This window comes from Pelodiscus sinensis, chromosome 5, assembly GCF_049634645.1.
Source record: "Pelodiscus sinensis isolate JC-2024 chromosome 5, ASM4963464v1, whole genome shotgun sequence".
NCBI classification, from domain to species: Eukaryota; Metazoa; Chordata; order Testudines; family Trionychidae; genus Pelodiscus; species Pelodiscus sinensis.
The window spans coordinates 107,300,832-107,318,266 of record NC_134715.1 but is presented as its reverse complement, the minus strand read 5'-3'; the positions used below and the strand labels follow the sequence as shown (position 1 = coordinate 107,318,266).

Genomic DNA, 17,435 nt, shown 5'->3' with positions numbered 1-17,435 from the left:
ATAGGCTCTTTCCTTGCACCTTTCACTGGCCATGTTCCCGAACAATGAGATCTGTGGAACCAGAACTGGAGATAGGAGCAGCACACGGATCTTCCCTGATCTCCTCTGTGCCTAGGGTCCGTAGGGACATGCCAGGGCTTCCAGCCCGCAATCAGATTTGCTGCAGGCCAGATGAAATTAAGTGGTGTGCCAGAGATTCTCCGCACAATCTAAACCCATATTTTAGAAATGTTACAAACCACTGGTGATAAAATGAACTAAGAAACTGAACTACTAATACTGCAGAAAGAATTTGAGAGGGGGACTTTGCAAAATGCACGTAGTATATATTTACTATGCAATATTAAGTACTGACTGTTTCCACATCACCACCTTAAAATGTTTATATGAATAAACTGTATAAAACTGTATATAGGCATAAAATCCCTTGAACTAACAAGTTTTAGCTAAGAGAGACAGAAGGCTAGCACACTGAAAATTATATTTAAAGAGAAAAAATAAAACGTACAAAATCTCTGTAGTTTGGAAATAAACAGTTAAGCTCTTGCTACTAATGTTACTTTTAATGAAGGTGGTGCCATCAAGAATTCAGGATATTTACATTTGTATTTTAATGTCTCATGTTATCATATATAGGATGCAAGAAATACTCTGATTTCTTCTAGACAGCTATAGTCCTAAATAAACAAAAGAAGAGTTGAGGAGAATTGTAATGGTAAGTGGCAGATAGCTAGCTTTCCCCAGCAAACTGTGGAAACTAAGTCATCCTTTTTTTTCAGTTTAAGTTTTCACCTAATAAAACCACATGCACTAGTTATTTTTTAAATATTTATATAAAATGTTGTAAAAATGTATCTCAATTTTGCCAAACTGTACAGTGAAATTAACTGACTGATCAGTACCAGTGCTGCTATTCAGAATCCTCTTGGCAGCAATAAAGCTGTTAACACATACTCTGTATTCCCTACAAAAGCTATAGAGTACCAGAAACAGGCAGTGGAGCTTCTTTCCATGAAGAAAAATAAAAGCTGAGAGATGGGTAGATCTCCTTACCAGCCAGGAGGACATAAAGGCAAAGACTATCTGAGCCCACCTCCCCCTTGAAGCCACTAGAAAAATGACACTGGGAATTTTTCTAAGTCAAGTCAGTTTTTGGCAATAAACAGAGGCGTCCACACTGACCTGCCAAACTTTTTCCACCAAAACTCTTTATTACAGCACTGTAATAAAGCCACCCAACAAGAATCATAAATACAGTGATCATATTTTCTGAACCAAAAATGGGGACACATCAGTCACATCCACTGACCCCATCATACACACTCCTTAGGCCATGCCTGCCTGCCATAGGAAGTCCCACCTCTGGAGGCAGTACTTCCGGGGTCAAGATAGACACATGACTGAAAGTAAAGAATGTTGTGTGACACCCCCCCCCCCCCCAAGACCTCTTCCCACTGTCCTCTACCAATAGGGATCAGTTTGGGCCCCACAGGACCTCCCCATGAAACTATACTGCAAATGCATTAACCCAAGTTGGACTATATTAACTCGGGGCAGAGAGAGGCTGGAGGTACCTCTATTTCAGTGGTTCTCAAACTTTTTGGCCTGTGAACAACCTGGCTCAAAATAAACCTTTCCACTAGATGTTAATGGAGACTCACCATTAATTACATAATTATGCCTGAGCCATTTTGCAAGTGCTTCAGCTAGGAAGAACGTTTTAAGTTAAATTATTAAACAGATTAAGTGTTTTAACTTTTTCATGTTTATTTAAAATGAAGTTTGATAAACTAAGTAAAATATTAATTGATGTCCAACACAAAAGGTTTCAAAGTTTTATTTATGGCAGGAGTAGGAAAACTTTTTTGGGTTGGGGGTCACCAACCCACAGAAAAATCAGTTGGGGAACACACAAGCAAGAAGCAAAAAAAACTCCTCCAAAAACCTCCAACCCTCACTGATGTGGTCCCCAGCTGAGACCTCACTCCTCTGGCACTTCAGCCCACGGGACAAGGGGAAGGGACAGGGAGGACTGAGATTCAGGATTTCTGTGACGGGGCAAGGCAGCCCCGCACTGAACCTGAAGGGCCCAGCCAGGGTTACCTGGCTGCAGATGCCCCTACCCCGCAGCCCTACAGAACATGCCCAGGCTGTAGCTCCACTATAAAAGCCTGGGGAAGGACTCAGTCTGGAAAGTCAGCTGGAGGAGAAGGACCTATGAAGAGGGCTCCCGCACAGCTGTTGCCCAAGACTCCAGGAGAGGCCGCAGGGGACGTGGAGGTGAACTGGTGCGACCTAGGGACTGCCTGCCGAGGAGACGCCGGCCTGGAGGTTGCAGCAAGCTGGGCGAGTACAGGGGAAGGAACCCCAGGGAACCAGGTAGGTGTGGCCCAGGGCAGGAGCAGGAGCCTCCTCTTCCGCCCAGAGAACCTCGGTGCCTTTCGGCGCGCACAAGGCCCTGGGACGGGACCCGGTGGAGTAGGGTGGGCCCAGGCCCCCCTACCAGGGGTGCGTCCCTGCTACAACTTTAAACTGTGTTCTAGACTCAGGGCAGAGGGCCTTGGACTTAAGAGGGTAGGCGGGAGGGGCCCCGCCACAGTTTCCAATAGGCCAGATTTATTTTTCTGGGGTTCCGGAGTTGGTGGATTTTATGGATACCCCCTTAGGCTCTGGGGCGGGGACAAAAATGAGGGGGTCAGTGTGCAGGACAGGGCTGAAAGTGTGTGGGATAGTGAGGGGATGCAGGAACTGGGAGGAAGATGGGTGCAGAAGGGGGAGAGGTTGCGAGGTCTGGGTCGGAGGTAGAGTGTAGAAGCAGGCTGCAGGTATGGGGTCTTGGCAGGGGAGGGGAGTGAGTGAAGGCGACTGGAGTGCAAGGGTCTGGGCATGAGGGGGGGACACTTACCTGTCTTTGCGCCCCGTTGTAGTGGGAAAAGCCTCCAGACAGCGCAATGCCATTCCCCCAATGGGAAAGGAGCTCAGCCTCCTTCTCCATTCATTGGGGAACCCCGCGTAACTGCGAGGCTGCAGCACCAGCTCCGACTTCCCACTCGGGAATGGGGGATGAAGAAACCCTGACCTTCCCTGCCAAACAAGCAGCAGGGATCCTGGCACAAGGCTGCAGCTCCAGCTCCCTGCTTGGTGGGTGGGGGGAAGTGAAGAAACCCCGACCTTCCTCATAGACCAGGCTCGCTGCAGCTCCCCCAGCTGGGAGGGGCGGAGAGAGAGAGTGGCAGTGCCCAGAGCACACCTGCCAAGCCTGAGTGCACCTAGCCCCCAGCTGTGCTCCACACAGCTGCTTCCAAGCGTGAGGCGGCAGCTCCAAGACATGGAGGTCCAGGAGCAGCTCCACCAGATTTTGCCTTGGACCCACCTGCCCTCCCATTCCCCACAGCAGCAGCAGCCTGGAGGAGGCAGCAGCATGGCCAGATCAGAAGCCCCACACACCAGAGGCAGTCCCACAGGGGAAGGAAGTGTGACACGCAGTGGTGGGGCAGTGAGTGGCAGAGTGGCTGGAAACTGCACTCCACCAGAGTGCTACCCACCAGCAAAGCTCCAATGGAGCCACCTACACACTCTGGGGTGGAGGCTGTTACTGCACCATGCTAGGGGGAAATGACAGTGCACAATTTTTCGCTCACTTAAGTTCTTCCCAGCAAGCCAGTGTCAAGAAGTGAAATGTCCGGTGGGGCCTTCCGGAACATTTCACTACTTTATGGGGACACTGGGACAGAGCATTTAACATCAGTACAGTCCTGGAAAATCCGGGATGTATGGCCTGCGCAAAATCTTGACTGTCCTTATCACTGTAACTGGCTTCTGGAGTTGATCCCCCAATGAATGGAGACAGTGAGGACTCTCTCTGATGGTTGTTTTGAACTTAAAAGGCCTGTAGGCACATGCCCCTCCCCTTTCAAAACTCCATTCTGACAGCTAGGGCATGCTGTGCTGCTCTGCTCCTGGGACATAAAGCAAATCATTAATGTGGAATGCTCCTGCTGTGTCACACAATAAGAACACAGGCAAGCCGGGCGGGAGTGCGGTGTATGCACAAACAGCAGAGAGATTCTGTGCTGTGCAAAGCCAGGGAGGGAGGCAGGGGCTGAGGCTGGGGACTCAGGCTCCCTGTTTCAGGACTAGATGCTTACTACTCTGTTAGAATTTACGAGATAGCATGCCCACACACTTACTGTCCTCCCATGACATGCTTGCTGTCACACACTCACTTCAGTTGAAAAGCAGATGGCAATGGGATTGAGAAACCTGCATTATGTGATGCTGTATCTGCCTTCAATCAGTGTGGACATCAGACTTCAATAAGCTAGAGATAGATACAAGGTGTCAGCCAAAACTCCTGGAAAAAAACAACAACAAACTTTTCCCTCACCCATCAGCCAGGAAAATCAATCTATGCCCTTCATCCAATATTTGTCCTGGATCTCACTATTGGGTTCATCATCCTCATCTTTTGAATATACCTCAGAAAGAGCTTTTGTTCCCCTAAGTATAGTCAGTATATGATAATATGGAAGCAACAAATATTCAGAGTTAACAGTAAAGACTTCTGGTGAGCTGCCAACTATCAAACCAAAAAGTTAGCCTGAAGCTCTGCAAAACATATCAATACAACATATTAAATATGCATATGTTGTGTTACAATTGCTATGCAAGCCTTAACATGATTTTACATTCATAAAAGGAAATGCAATCATAATGCTGCACAAAGTATTATTTCAATTCAATAAAGCATTATCTAAGCATGTGTCTTGAGCATGTGTCACCACACGAGAGATAACAAAAGATCAAGACTTCCAAAGGGAAAAAAGCAATAACAGAAATATATTAATTTACTCAATCATGAGAAATGGAAATAGAATAATGATTGTACTACAACAGCTAAACAGTTATTTATGTATACAATCTTTCCCATAATTTACAAGGCAACTCACAAATTGTATAAAAACAGTGTGATTCTAGTTTCTAGAGCCATATTGTCACTTTCTTGGCAACCAGTAGTGATACAAGTGAAACAAACTGAGTGGTTACTAAATACAGGTTGGACCTGACTGGTCTCAAATTAGGGGGTTTGCCAGACCATTGGAGATGCTTCTTCTCCTGACCGGTACTGCCACCAGGTTAGGGTGCCAGCCTGCCTCTGATGCTGTCCTAGCCCCTCACGGATCTCTAAATGCTGCCAGACCCGCTGCAGTGGGGCCAGAGCACTGCAACCACCTAGCTTCACAGCCAGGACTGAGAGCTGGGACTGCAGTTCCGCGCTGGAACCAGAGCTCCCTAGATGTCACTAGATCTGGAGCTCCCTGGCTGCTGGAGCTAGAACAGGGCTGGGCCAGAGCTGCCTGGCGGCTGCTGGGAAAGAAGCTCCTAGCCATGACACCTGCCCCCACGCACTCAAACACACACATATTGGGCTCACGCTTCTGACCCACCACCAAACCTCCCTGTTCCTCGGCTCTGTGGTCCATGCCACACCACAGATGTTGCTGGAACAGAGAGTCCCAGTTAAAGGAGGTGCAACCTGCAGTTATGCTACTCCAGGTCAGCCTATCCCCTACAATACATTACAAGCTGCACTGTGCAAACGATTACAATAATTCTGTCACTTATTGGAAGTTTACCTAAGTTCAACAGAAGTAATCAATAGGATAAAATTAAACTTCTCCTTTTAATATATTTTAGCTAAACAGATTAAGAATATGCATACCACACATATAAATTTAATTCTACATTATTACAGTAAACTTCTGATAATCCATCACCTTTAGGACCCGGGGGTGCCCGATTATCAGATATGCCGGACTATCGGAAGGTGGGGCTATGAGGGGTCTGGGGTGGAGTGTGGGGGATGCACCCCTCGGCGCTGCGGGACCAACCCAGCAGCACCCCAGCTGCTCTGGCCCAGGCGTCTCCAAGTCAGCCGCTGCTGAAACTGACCAGCGGCTGACTCTGGGAAGCCGGGGGCAGAGCAGCTCCAATAGTCCGGCTGCCCGGAGCACTTCCAGGTTCCAGATGGTCTCAGAACTTTTCACCATGGCCATGGGGCAGACAAACAATACCACCTTCTGGTCTTCAAAAAGACTTGAGCCCCTAGATTTCATTGTCCCTGGAATCCAGCCCCAATCACCACAGTGCTATTTTTAGTGTTCTCCCTTCCCATTCATACGAGTCCATCTACCTGACTGGGAGATTCACTCCTAGCTGCAGAATCTAGCGTTCCCTCCCTCTAATTTTCCCACCCATATGCAGAATGAATTTTCATGATGGGGAGGGGATAGGGCTGAGTGGTTCAGCATATGAGAGGGGGCTCAGGACTGAGGCAGAGGGTTGGGGCTCAAGCTCTCAAGTAGATGCTGGAAGGATAGCAATTGATAAAGTGGGGAGGGAAAAGTGATTTAGAGAAGCAGGAACATATTTTGCTGCTGGTCAGCTTTGAAGGGAGGAGGAAGAGAGAGCTGATGTACCAGTTGCTGTTTAGGAAGATCTGAACACGGAAGGAGATGTGGTTGAGGAGCTAGGGAAGGAGCTAATTCTGAAAACTCCAATACAATAAAACTTTAAACAATGAATAGTTCTGCAGCAACTTAGAGACTAACAAAAACTGTACATGGTCTTAGTCTCTAAGGTGCTGCAGAACTATTTGTTGTTTCTCAATTTTTTTCAGTTACAGACTAACACAACTACCCCTCTGAGACTCCAATACAATAGATTTGCTGGTTTCTCTCATGTTTTAGACCTCTGATTTACCTGAGAACACCTCATTTAAAAAAAATTATATTAGGAACACACTGAAATTTTCATATGTGATTGAAAATATTGTAAAGAAAAGTGATGAAATCAGTGTTATTTTCTAATAAACACAATGAGAAGTTACAGAACTGTCTCGAAACAAAGATGGGAAAATAAATTGATGGAGTTACTGAGAATGGCAAGTGGCATCGCTAGTGAGCTCATTTAATAGTCTTGGGATATTGACGAGGGGATAGCAAAGTTGTAAATTATAAGAAGGCCTCTATTATTTGAATTTAGAAACTTTTATAAGGACTGAAAGACAACTAATAATGTGGTTTTATATAAACATTCTCTATAAACTCCTCTTTATTTTTCTGTCTTAGTAGAGTTGAATTTGCTTGGTGGTTGTTTCTCATACTAAATCTAGGGAAGTATTCACTAATCAACACTGTAGTCACTGCTTAGAGTTTAATTATTACCAAATATCACTGCATATGTTTCTGACAACAAACTCACAGCTCAGTGAAATGGAGTGAGTACTGAAAAAATGGAAATATTTTTTCTAATGTAAAATGAAAATAATATTAAGAACTGTTATGCAGCAAGATAGAAATTATCTGGGCTATGTAAATCCAGAAAAGAGTCAGCTTCTTCACAGTCAAATGTGTCACTGAACAAAATTTTGTCTTTTGAAACAGAAAATCAGAATGCTGATTTTGATTAGGGATGTTAAAAGGCTTTTTTCTTTTTTTTAATTTTCACTGGTCACATGTGGAGAGAGGGAGCAGTTCCACAGGAGCCAATGCATGCTGAGCCAGCTGGCTCCCCTCCATGGTGTGTAACCATGGAGGTTAATCAATGAGCCCAGGTTCATCAGTTAACCATTTAAACATGTATACTAACACTTCCCTAATTTTGAAACCCTTAATAATGAAATATTTTCATTGCCTGTGTTGCTAGAGAAATGTAGTCACACTTTAATAATATAAATCCCTTATCCAGGCCTTTGAGCAGCATTTCAGTTCAGTCAGGAGCATTTTCTCCTCAAATTCAACAAAGATTAATGTACAATTATGTTGTAAGAAGTAAAAGACGCCAGCTTGATAAATTCCCTTCAAAAGAATGGTTTGAAGTACCTTTTCTTTAATGTGCTCCTCCAGACAGATTTAAAATTTACAGGTTCACTAACATGTGAACAGAAATTAGAGAAAGATCTTAAAATCAAAATTGACATGCTTCATAGGATGTGAAAGGACAACCTGAAAATAATTAATATTTTATACAGTGAAACCTGATGTGTAGCCTTGCATAGATACAAAATTAGTCTCTGAATCTGTAAAAATGAGCCGTAGATACCCACATGCAGAGGTGCAGATATGCACAGAAATAAAGTAGATATCCACAGATTTGCACGGCTCTACCAATTTGGTCTGAGTAACTAACAATAACCTCATTAGAATGGAAGCCAAAAAACAATTCAGGAACTTCTCCATTATCTAGCAAACATGACTGATCTCAAATACAAAGGTCGGAGATAAAGAAGGAGCTTAAACAGAATCAGAATACTAGAACTGGAAGGGACCTCAAGAGATAAAATCCAGTCCCCTGCCCTCACAGCAGGACCAAGCACCATCTAGATTAGGCATGGGCAAAATGCAGCCTGCCAAGCCACCGGATTCAGCCCGCGGAGACAGCAGGCCCAGGCAGGCTACCCTGCTTGCCCCGCAGCCCCACGCACCATGCAGAAACACAGCAGCCAGGCTTCCATTCTGTCTCAAAACTAGAGGAGGTGGGGGTTCAGGAGCCACCTCATCTTCATCCCCAGCACAATCCCACTGGCTGGTTTCTGGCCAGAAACCAGCCAATGGAAGCTGCCTGTTTGAACAACAGGCAGCCAAGAAGAACCATAACCCCACCCATCCTCAGCTCAGTTATTCAATGAAGCACATGGCCAGGCAAGCAGGCAGTCAGGCAGAGAAACATTTTAAGCTCTGCAAGCCTTAGCTGTGCAGGCAGGCAGATTTGGCTGCTGGCTGGTAAGTGTCCTGACCACTGCCTGCCTCTGGCACTCCAGCCCCTCCCTGCCCTAACCCTCTTCTCCCCCCCCCCCCCAATCTCAATATACCCAAACCCTCTGTCCCCCTCTTACGCTCAGACCCCTGCCAAGATCTGGGGCCCAAATCTCCTGCCCCAGATCACAATCCCCTTCTACCAGAGGTCACATCCCAAAACCCTGCACTCCAATCCCCTACCCTAGGTCACAACCGCCTCCTTCACCCAAACTTCCTCTCAGACTCCAGTCTCCCTCCTACACTCCAATCCTTTACCCCAAAGCACCACTCTGCACCCAACTTCCATCCCAGACCCCACATCTCCTTTATTAATATTATGGAAGAGTGTGACCCTTGACCACTATCCAAAATTTTGGAATGGCATCCTGCAAAAATTATTGCCCACCTCTGATCTAGATCATTCTGAATAGACGTGTGTCTAACCTGCTCTTAAATATCTCCAGTGAGGGACATTCCACAACCTCCCTAGGCAATTTATTCCAGTGTTTAACCACCCTGACAGTTCAGAAGTTTTTCCTGTTGCCCAAGCTAAACTTCCCTTGCTGCAATTTAAGCCCATTGCTTCTTGTCCTATTATCAGAGGCCAAGGAGAACAATTTTTTTCCCTCCTCCCTTTTACATATTTGAAAATCACTATCATGCCCTTTCTCAGTCTTCTCTTTCCCAAACTAAACAAGTCTAATTCCGTCAGCCTTCCCTCATAACTCATGTTTTCTAGACCTTTAATTATTTTTGTTGCTCTTCCCTGGACCTTCTCCACATCTTTATTGCAATGTGGTGCCCAGAATTGGACAGCACTCCAATTGAGGCCTAATCAGTACAGAGTACAGTGGAAGAATCATAAGATCATAACAACGGCAATTCTGGGTCAGACCAGAGGCCCATCTAGCCAGTATCCTGTCTGCCAACAGTGGCCAATACCAGATGCCCCAGAGGGAGGGATCACAACAGGTAATCCTCCCGTGATCCCTCCCCTGTCTCCTACTTCCAGAGAAACAGAGGCTAGGGACACCATTCCTACCCATCCTTGCTAATAGCCATGGATAGACATAACCGCCATGAATCTATCTAGCTCTTTTTTTAACCTGTTAAAGTTCTAGCCTTCACTGCATCTTCTGGCAAGGAGTTCCACAGGCTGACTGTGTGATGAGTGAAGAAAACCTTCCTTCTGTTTGTTTTAAACCTGCTGCCTATTAATTTCATTTGGTGACCCCTAATTCTTATATTGTGGGAATAAGTAAATAACTTTTCCTTATTTACTTTTTCCACACCAATCATGATTTTTAGACCTCTATCATATCACCCCTTAGTCTCTTCCTCTCCAAGATGAAAAGTCCAAGTCTTTTTAATGTCTCTTCATATGGGACCCGTTCCAAACCCCTAATCATTTGTGTTGCCCTTCTCTGAACCTTTTCCAATGCCAATGTATCTTTTTTGAGATGAGGCAACTACATTTGCACACACTATTCAAGATGAGGGCGTACCATAGTTTTACATAGAGAATAAGATAGAAAATATCTTATTGCCTTTATCTCTTTTTTAATGACTCCTAACATTCTAATCACTTCTCGTCTTGTTCACAATACTCCTGATAATACATCCCAGAATCATGTTTGCTTTTTTTGCAACAATGTCAGACTGTTGACTCATATTTAGCTTGTGGTCCCTAGATCCCTTTGTGTAATACTCTTTTCTAGACAATCACTTCCCATTCTGTATGTGTGAAATGGACTGTTCCTTCTTAAGTGGAAAACTTTGCATTTATCCTTATTAAACTTCATTCGATTTACCTCCGACCATTTCTCTAGTTTGTCCAGGTCATTTTGAATTTTGACCCTAACCTCCAAAGCACTTGCAACCCTTCCAAGCTTGGCATCATCTGCAAACTTAATAATCATACTCTCTATGCCATCATCTAAATTGTTGATGGAAGATATTGAACAGAACCGGTCCCAAAACAGACCCCTGCAGAATCCCTCTTGTTTTGCCCTTCCAGCATGATTGTGAACCATTAATAACTACACTCTGAGTAAATAAATATGTTCAACCCAACACAATCTTACATATTTTCCTTCCCTTCTTACACTTAAAAGGGCAAAGCTAGATTTGTTGCCCCAGTACCTAGTTTGTGATGGTTGGGCCACAGTTTATTGCATGAATTTGTTGGAAAATTAGAAAGTAAACCCACAGAAGACTGGACAGTTGAATACCCGATTTTGTCAATATATAAAACAACCCACTCTCCAGTCCTACTACTTAAGCATCACTGAAGTGTGCTTTGAAGACAAACTGATTGATTTGCTATAAACTTTGTAGCAATGTTGAAAAAGCAAGTGCATTAATAAAAGCGTATGAGCATTCAAAGCCCAATACAGAAGAATGTTAAGGCCAAAAACAGCAGCAATCAAAGGATATGTTTTACAGTAGGGGTGGGCTCAAACTTTTTATAAGCATAGAGGACGACATTTTACTGATTGTCTCACACATCCCTCTGCACTACCTGTACCTGTAATGTAGATGCCTCTCCCAAAAGGCAGATCAATTGTGATCACATAACATGGCTGCGGAAATGACAAAGGTTACTTTTGTGGAAAAATAACATTAAGAAGCTATTTAACGTATTCTTAAAGCGACTATCAACGTAGTTTTGCAACTTCAAATGAGAAAAGTCAACATCAGCAGAGAGCTACGCCAGCAGCTGCTCTGCGGCCACCATTGAGATTGGCACACCATAGTTTGGGGGGAGGCGCCAGATTTCTAAAATCGCAGCCTTTCCAATGTAATCAACAAGCCTTTTTATGTTTGAGAAATCTCCTTCACAGCCATGTCGGTCCTTCAGGGGCGCCTGGCACGTGATACCGACACCTGCACAGCACGCCAGGGCCCTGTACACCTAACTCCGACAGTGGAACCGCACGGGGTAAGTTGCTGCATCTTATAAAACGGGAGGGGCAGGGTGGGCGGCTCCACAACAAGCCCTGCTCTTCCCAGCCGGGAAAAACCAGCGGAGCCTTGCTGGGAGTTTGGGGGGGGGGGGGTGAAAACCGCCTAGAGGGGAAGAGAGCCCGGCGGGCGGGCGGGGCAGCGGGACGGCCCCCGAGCAGTACAGCCCTGCTGCCGGGGGCGGCGGGAAGCAGACGCGGCTACTTGTGCGCCGGGGCAGGCGCAAGTTGCCCAGCTCGCGGGGCTGAAGAAGCCCCGGCTGCTGGGTGGACATCGGGCCGGAGCGAGGCGCTCGGCAGCCCGCCAGGGCCGCATGTCCCTGCCCTGTCCCGGGGAGAGGGGCGGGGACCGCTGCGCACTCTGTAAATCCTCCCCTGGGGGCGGGCAGGTCCCACCCCGCTCCGGCCGCGGGCTCCCCCTCGTCCCGCCCGCTACCTTGTCGCAGTAGAGCCCGACCAGCTGCTTCATCCGCCAGTGCGGCGCCGTGAAGACATCCACCTCGTCGGGGAAGGGAGCCATGTTCTCCCCATAGAGACTCGCCCTGCCGAGCGCGAGTAGCGGCACCAACCGCGGCAGCAACCACCGCTCTGCGCATGCTCCAACTCCCCCGAGGCCGCTCTGGGAGCGGGCCGTGCTCCCCGTCACGTGACAGGGGACACCTGAACGGCGGCGTGCCGCAACGGCCCCGAGAGCGCGTCGCAGTGTGCGCGCATGCGCGGGCTGTTTGCGAACGCCGAAGCCCCCTGAAAGAGTTAGCGTTCGGGGGCGGCGGGGCTCGCTCTATGGGCGGAGCTGCCAGCGCCTCCTTGCAGGCTGCGCCCTTCTCTAAGCTGCCGGGCCCCTATCTCCAGGGCCAGCCCCTTCCTATTAGAGCAGGGACAGAGGTTGGATTTCGGGGCATCCTCATCTGATCCCATGGATCCCCTGGCCCCTCATGCACCTTTCCGCAGGGAAAAAAATGGAACCATCTGGCTCTCCAGTGCACATGTGCTAGGAATAGAAACAGTCGTTTGCACATTGGAAACCACGTAACTGCTAAAAATCCTAGGGGTTACATGCCCTTGCAGGCTCTAGTATAAAGCTTACGTAAGCTTTATACTGCAGAGCCCTTGGCAAAGCTGGCTACGTTAGAGCAGGGCAGGCAGCCAGCTTATAACTATAAGAGAAACCTCTAAGCTGAGACTTAATCAGTTATCCCCATGTGCTAGTAAGGTCTGCTGACATTGGGAAAAGCAATCCCCAAGCTGCCATGGGTAGAGTGCACACAACACAGTTGACATAAAGGAACCCAGTCTACTGAATTATATGCTAAGAGCCCATTTCAGAAATGATTTGGGATTTTACTCAATGGGAGTTGAAGGCACCTTTCACAGAATCCAGTCCTTCAAGTCCTTCAAGACCTGAGCCATTTTTTCTCATTACTTTGTAAAGTCTCATTCAACTGGATGAAAGCTTAGAAGTTGCATTACTGAACTAGGTGTAATACCAAAAAATTTACTCAACCTTTAAATCCTGACTAGATGCCATACCAATGTCTGAGGTTGGGGAAAGCAAAGTTACTCACCTTCGTGCAGTAGCTATCGTTCTTCGAGATGTGTGTCCCTGTGGGTGCTCCACATTAGGTGCTGGGCTTGCTCTGGTGCCGCAGGACGGAGATGTTCAAAGCCGTAGTCAGTCGGACCACACATGCGCGGAGGGGGGAGGGTCTTGCGGCATTCATGCTCTCCCGCGCTGCACAATCCAGTCTCAACCAGTTCCTCGGACCCGCCTCAGAATCTGCAAAAAAGGAAACAGACTCCGAAGTGGGGAGGAGGGCGGGTAGTTGAGCACCCACGGGGACACACATCTCGAAGAACGATAGTTAATGCACGAAGGTGAGTAACTTCATTCTCTTCTTCAAGTGATGTCCCCGTGGGTGTTCCACATTAGGTGACTGAGAAGCAGTACCCACCCAAGTGAAGGAAATGGGATTCAGATGTCACTATGTACGTAAGGAGAGAACTGCGGATGCTACAGAAGTATCTGAGAGCCATCTTGTTTGAATAGCGTAGTGTTTGGCAAACATTTGATAGGATGGCCAGGTGGCAGCACTATATACATCAGAAAGGGGTACGCCTTTAAGGAGAGCAGTAGAGGTAGCCACTACCCTAGTGGAGTGGGCCCTAAGGGATTGTGGAAGGGGAACCTTTCATAGTGTATAGCACTGGGTTATACAGGAAACAATTAGGTTAGAGATTCTCTGGGATGATAAAGGTTGTCCTTTAGACTGTTCTGTGTGGGAAACTAGTAATCAATCAGTTTTCCTAAATGGTTTAATACGCTCCAAGTAAAAGGCTAGGGCCCTATGTATGTCCAGTGTATGGAGGGTTGCCTCACATGGTGAGGTATGAGGTTTTGGGTAAAAGGTAGGTAGCACTATTGGCTTGTTGAGATGAAACTCTGAGCAAACTTTAGGAGTAAAGGCTAGGTGATATCTTAGAATAACACTACCCTTATTGAAGATGGTGTAGGGAGGCGATGCCATTAATGCCGAAATCTCACTTGCTCTGTGTGCTGACATGATGGCGATGAGGAAGACCAGCTTTAGGGTGAGGGTCTGGAGAGGTATGGTGACTAGGGGTTCGAAAGGTGGTGCTGTTAAGGTGGAGAGTACCAAGTCCAGGTTCCATAGTGGGGTGGGAGTGCACAGAGGAGGGTTTAGGTTTAATAGGCCTTTGAGAAATCTCTTGGTGAAGGAGTGAGCAAAGAGTGAAAATCCCTCTATTGGCTGTCGGAATGCAGTCAGTGCCACGAGATGGACTCTTAAAGACGATAAGGCTAGTCCATTCTGTTGCACGTGTATTTAGGATGATGGAAATGGGGACCATTTGAGGATCCACGTTGTGTTCAGAACACCAGGAAGTGAAATGTGGCCATTTGGAAAGGTAAGTGATGCGTGTATTTTGTTTCCTACTGTGTATGAGATCATCCTTGACACGGTCAGAACATAGGGCCTTGGAGGCATTCAGCCAGCTAGGTACCAGCTGAGAGGTGAAGTGTATGCAATTGCGGGTGAAGGAGAAAGCCTCACTTCTGGGTCAGAAGATTCTGGATTAACAGCAGGTGATACGGTGGACGTCGTGCAAGTCACATAAGAAGTGGACACCAATGCTGACAAGGCCACTCCAGCGCTATCAGGATGACCGAGGCTTTGTCGAGCTTGATCTTCTGTAGGACTCTGAAGATAAGTGGGATAGGCGGAAAAGCGTACATGAGGGGACTGTTCCAACTGAGGAGAAAGGCATCCCCTAAGGAGTGGTGGCCTAGGCCCACTCTGGAACAGAATCGGTGGCACTTTCTGTTGCTGACGGTAGCGAATAGGTCTATTCGAGGGGAGCCCCAATGGCGAAAGATGGAATGGAGAATATCCCGATCAATTTCCCATTCGTGGGCTATTGCGAAATTCCTACTGAGGGGATTGTGTTGTAGATGCCAGGTAAGTAGGATGCCAGAAGGGTGGTGCCATCGGCAATGCACCAATTCCACAGTCGGATTGCTTCCGTACATTGCGATCGGGATCGCACACCTCCCTGGCGGTTTATATAATACATGGTTGCTATGTTGTCTGTGAAGACGCCCACTGTGGAGTTGCGGAGGTGTGTACGGAAATGTCTGCAGACATTGGCAAAGGCCCTCAATTCAAGGAGATTTAAGTGTAACAGGGATTCCTGTGGCGACCAGCGACCTTGTACGGAGAGATCGCCTATGTGAGTGCCCCAGCCGATGAGGGAGTCATCTGTGGTCATGTGACAATGCAGTGGCAGGTGATGAAACGGAGTGCCCGAAAGCAAGTTGTCATCTCCCGTCCACCAGTAGAGGGAAGACCTGACCATGGATGGAACATTTACCCACTTGCATACATTGTGCGTTATGGGATCGTATATTGTGGTCATCCAGTGTTGTAATGACCGAAAGTGTAAAATGGCGTGGGGAACGACGTATGTCGCGGAGGCCATATAACCCATTAATTTGAGTATGATCACGACTTGTACTGAACGTCAAAGATGGGCAGTGACGACTGCGAATGTTTTTGTGAAGACCCTTGGAGCTGTTGCGAGGCCAAAGGGCAGTACTCGATATTGGAAGTGATCTGCGCCAATCATGAAGTGTAGAAATTTTCTGTGAGCGGGGTGAACCGTCACGTGGAAATAGGCATCTTTGAGGTCAAGAGCAGCAAACCAATCGCCCTGCTCCAGGGCCGGTAGAATAGAGGTTAAGGTCACCATCTTGAAATGTTGTTTTCGAATATATTTGTTTAACTGTCGAAGGTCTAGTATAGGTCTCCATCTGCCGTTTTTTTCTGTACCACGAAATAACGGGAATAGAATCCTCTCCCTTGGAATTGAGATGGAACTCTCTATTGCTCCTATGGGGAGGGGAGGGGAAATCTCGGCCCGTAGCAGATCGTCGTGAGAGGGGTCCCTGAAGAGGGACAGGGATGGGGGAGTTGTGGGCAGGAGAAAATGGAATGGAATCACATAACCTGAGCAGATTATTTCTAAGACCCATCTGTCTGTAGTGTTATTGGCCCATTTGGTTGTAAAAGGGCCTTAGAAGATGGTGAAAGATGTGACCGAGGCTTTGGGGGGCTATATGCTTGCTTCCGACCAATGCCTCAAACGTACTGCTTATTGCCTGGATGCGTTTGCGCACGGTTATTTTGATTCTGGCGTCTTATTGATCTCTGGCGTTGATTTTGGTGTGGCTGGTCGAACTGCCAATGTTGTGGTTGCCGGTGTTGTCTGGGATGGAGATAATCGTAATGCCTTTGAAACGGTGTATAGCGTTTCCTCCTGTAAGGTGGGATGTACATTCCAAGTGACCGTAAGGTTGTTCTAGTGGTCTTGCTGGAATGTAAGACTGAGTCAGTCTTTTCCCCGAAGAGTGAATCCTTTTCAAAAGGCAAATCCTCCACTTTGGATTGTAGCTCCCTTGGTAATCCCGCTGCTTGGAGGAATGAGGCCCTACGCATAACTACTGCAGTGGCTGTGGTGCGGGCTGCGGTGTCTGCTACATCCATGGCAATCTGGAGACTGGTTTGAGTGGTGGCATAACCCTCCTGGATTACAGATTCAGGAAAGGCCTCCATCAGGTCTGTCAGCTTTGCATAATTATCGAAATTATGATTTGATAGATGCGCTAGGTAGTTAGCGAGTCTAAGGAGCAAAGTTGCAGAGGTGTATACTTTCCTCCCAAATAAATCGAGCCTTTTTGACTCCTTATCCAACGAGTTTGTTTTACACTGAGAGGCCTTGGCTCGTTGCTGGGCAGCATCGACCACCAAAGAGTTGGGGTGAGGGTGGGAGAACAGAAATTCCAACCCTTTTGGGGGTACAAAATATTTTTTTATCGGCCCACTTATTAGTGGGAAGGGCAAAGGCAGGAGTCTGCCAGTGTTCGTTAGCAACTTCCAAGACAGCCTCATCCAAAGGTATGGCCAGTTGGTAGTATGGGTAGTCTGCAAATTTTTTAAAAGACGTTGTTTGTCCTCTTAGGAGGAGCCCTGGAAGGAGAGGAGGCGCTCCGTTTCTGAGGCTGCTGCGCAGGCCGAAGCTGGCCCTGGCGGTTAGAGCGCCTTCTCGAAGAGAATCTTGCGGAGCCTCATTTCGCAGTCATGGCGGGCCCTGGCAGTAA

At 47.2% G+C, this 17,435-nt stretch overlaps 2 protein-coding genes across 5 annotated transcripts in view; one reads left to right on the top strand and one right to left on the bottom strand.

Moving 5' to 3' along the window:
* The window catches only part of FBXL5 (F-box and leucine rich repeat protein 5), a 45,362-nt gene extending 32,983 nt beyond the window's left edge, over positions 1-12,379 (bottom strand). The window contains exon 1 of the mRNA XM_075930708.1: positions 12,198-12,379. Within this exon, the coding sequence (XP_075786823.1) occupies positions 12,198-12,281 (84 nt within the window). The 5' untranslated portion in view covers positions 12,282-12,379. The remainder of the gene's footprint in view (positions 1-12,197) is intronic.
* BST1 (bone marrow stromal cell antigen 1) overlaps positions 11,524-17,435 on the top strand; it is a 42,813-nt gene continuing 36,901 nt past the window's right edge. Inside the window, exon 1 of one of the 4 annotated variants that reach the window (XM_025178418.2) lies at positions 11,524-11,739. The gene's annotated coding sequence lies outside the window, so the exon portion shown is untranslated. Of the gene's footprint in view, positions 11,740-13,584; positions 17,432-17,435 lie in introns of those variants that run through there. The other 3 variants (XM_025178419.2, XM_075930709.1, XM_075930710.1) reach the window with 3 other exon arrangements.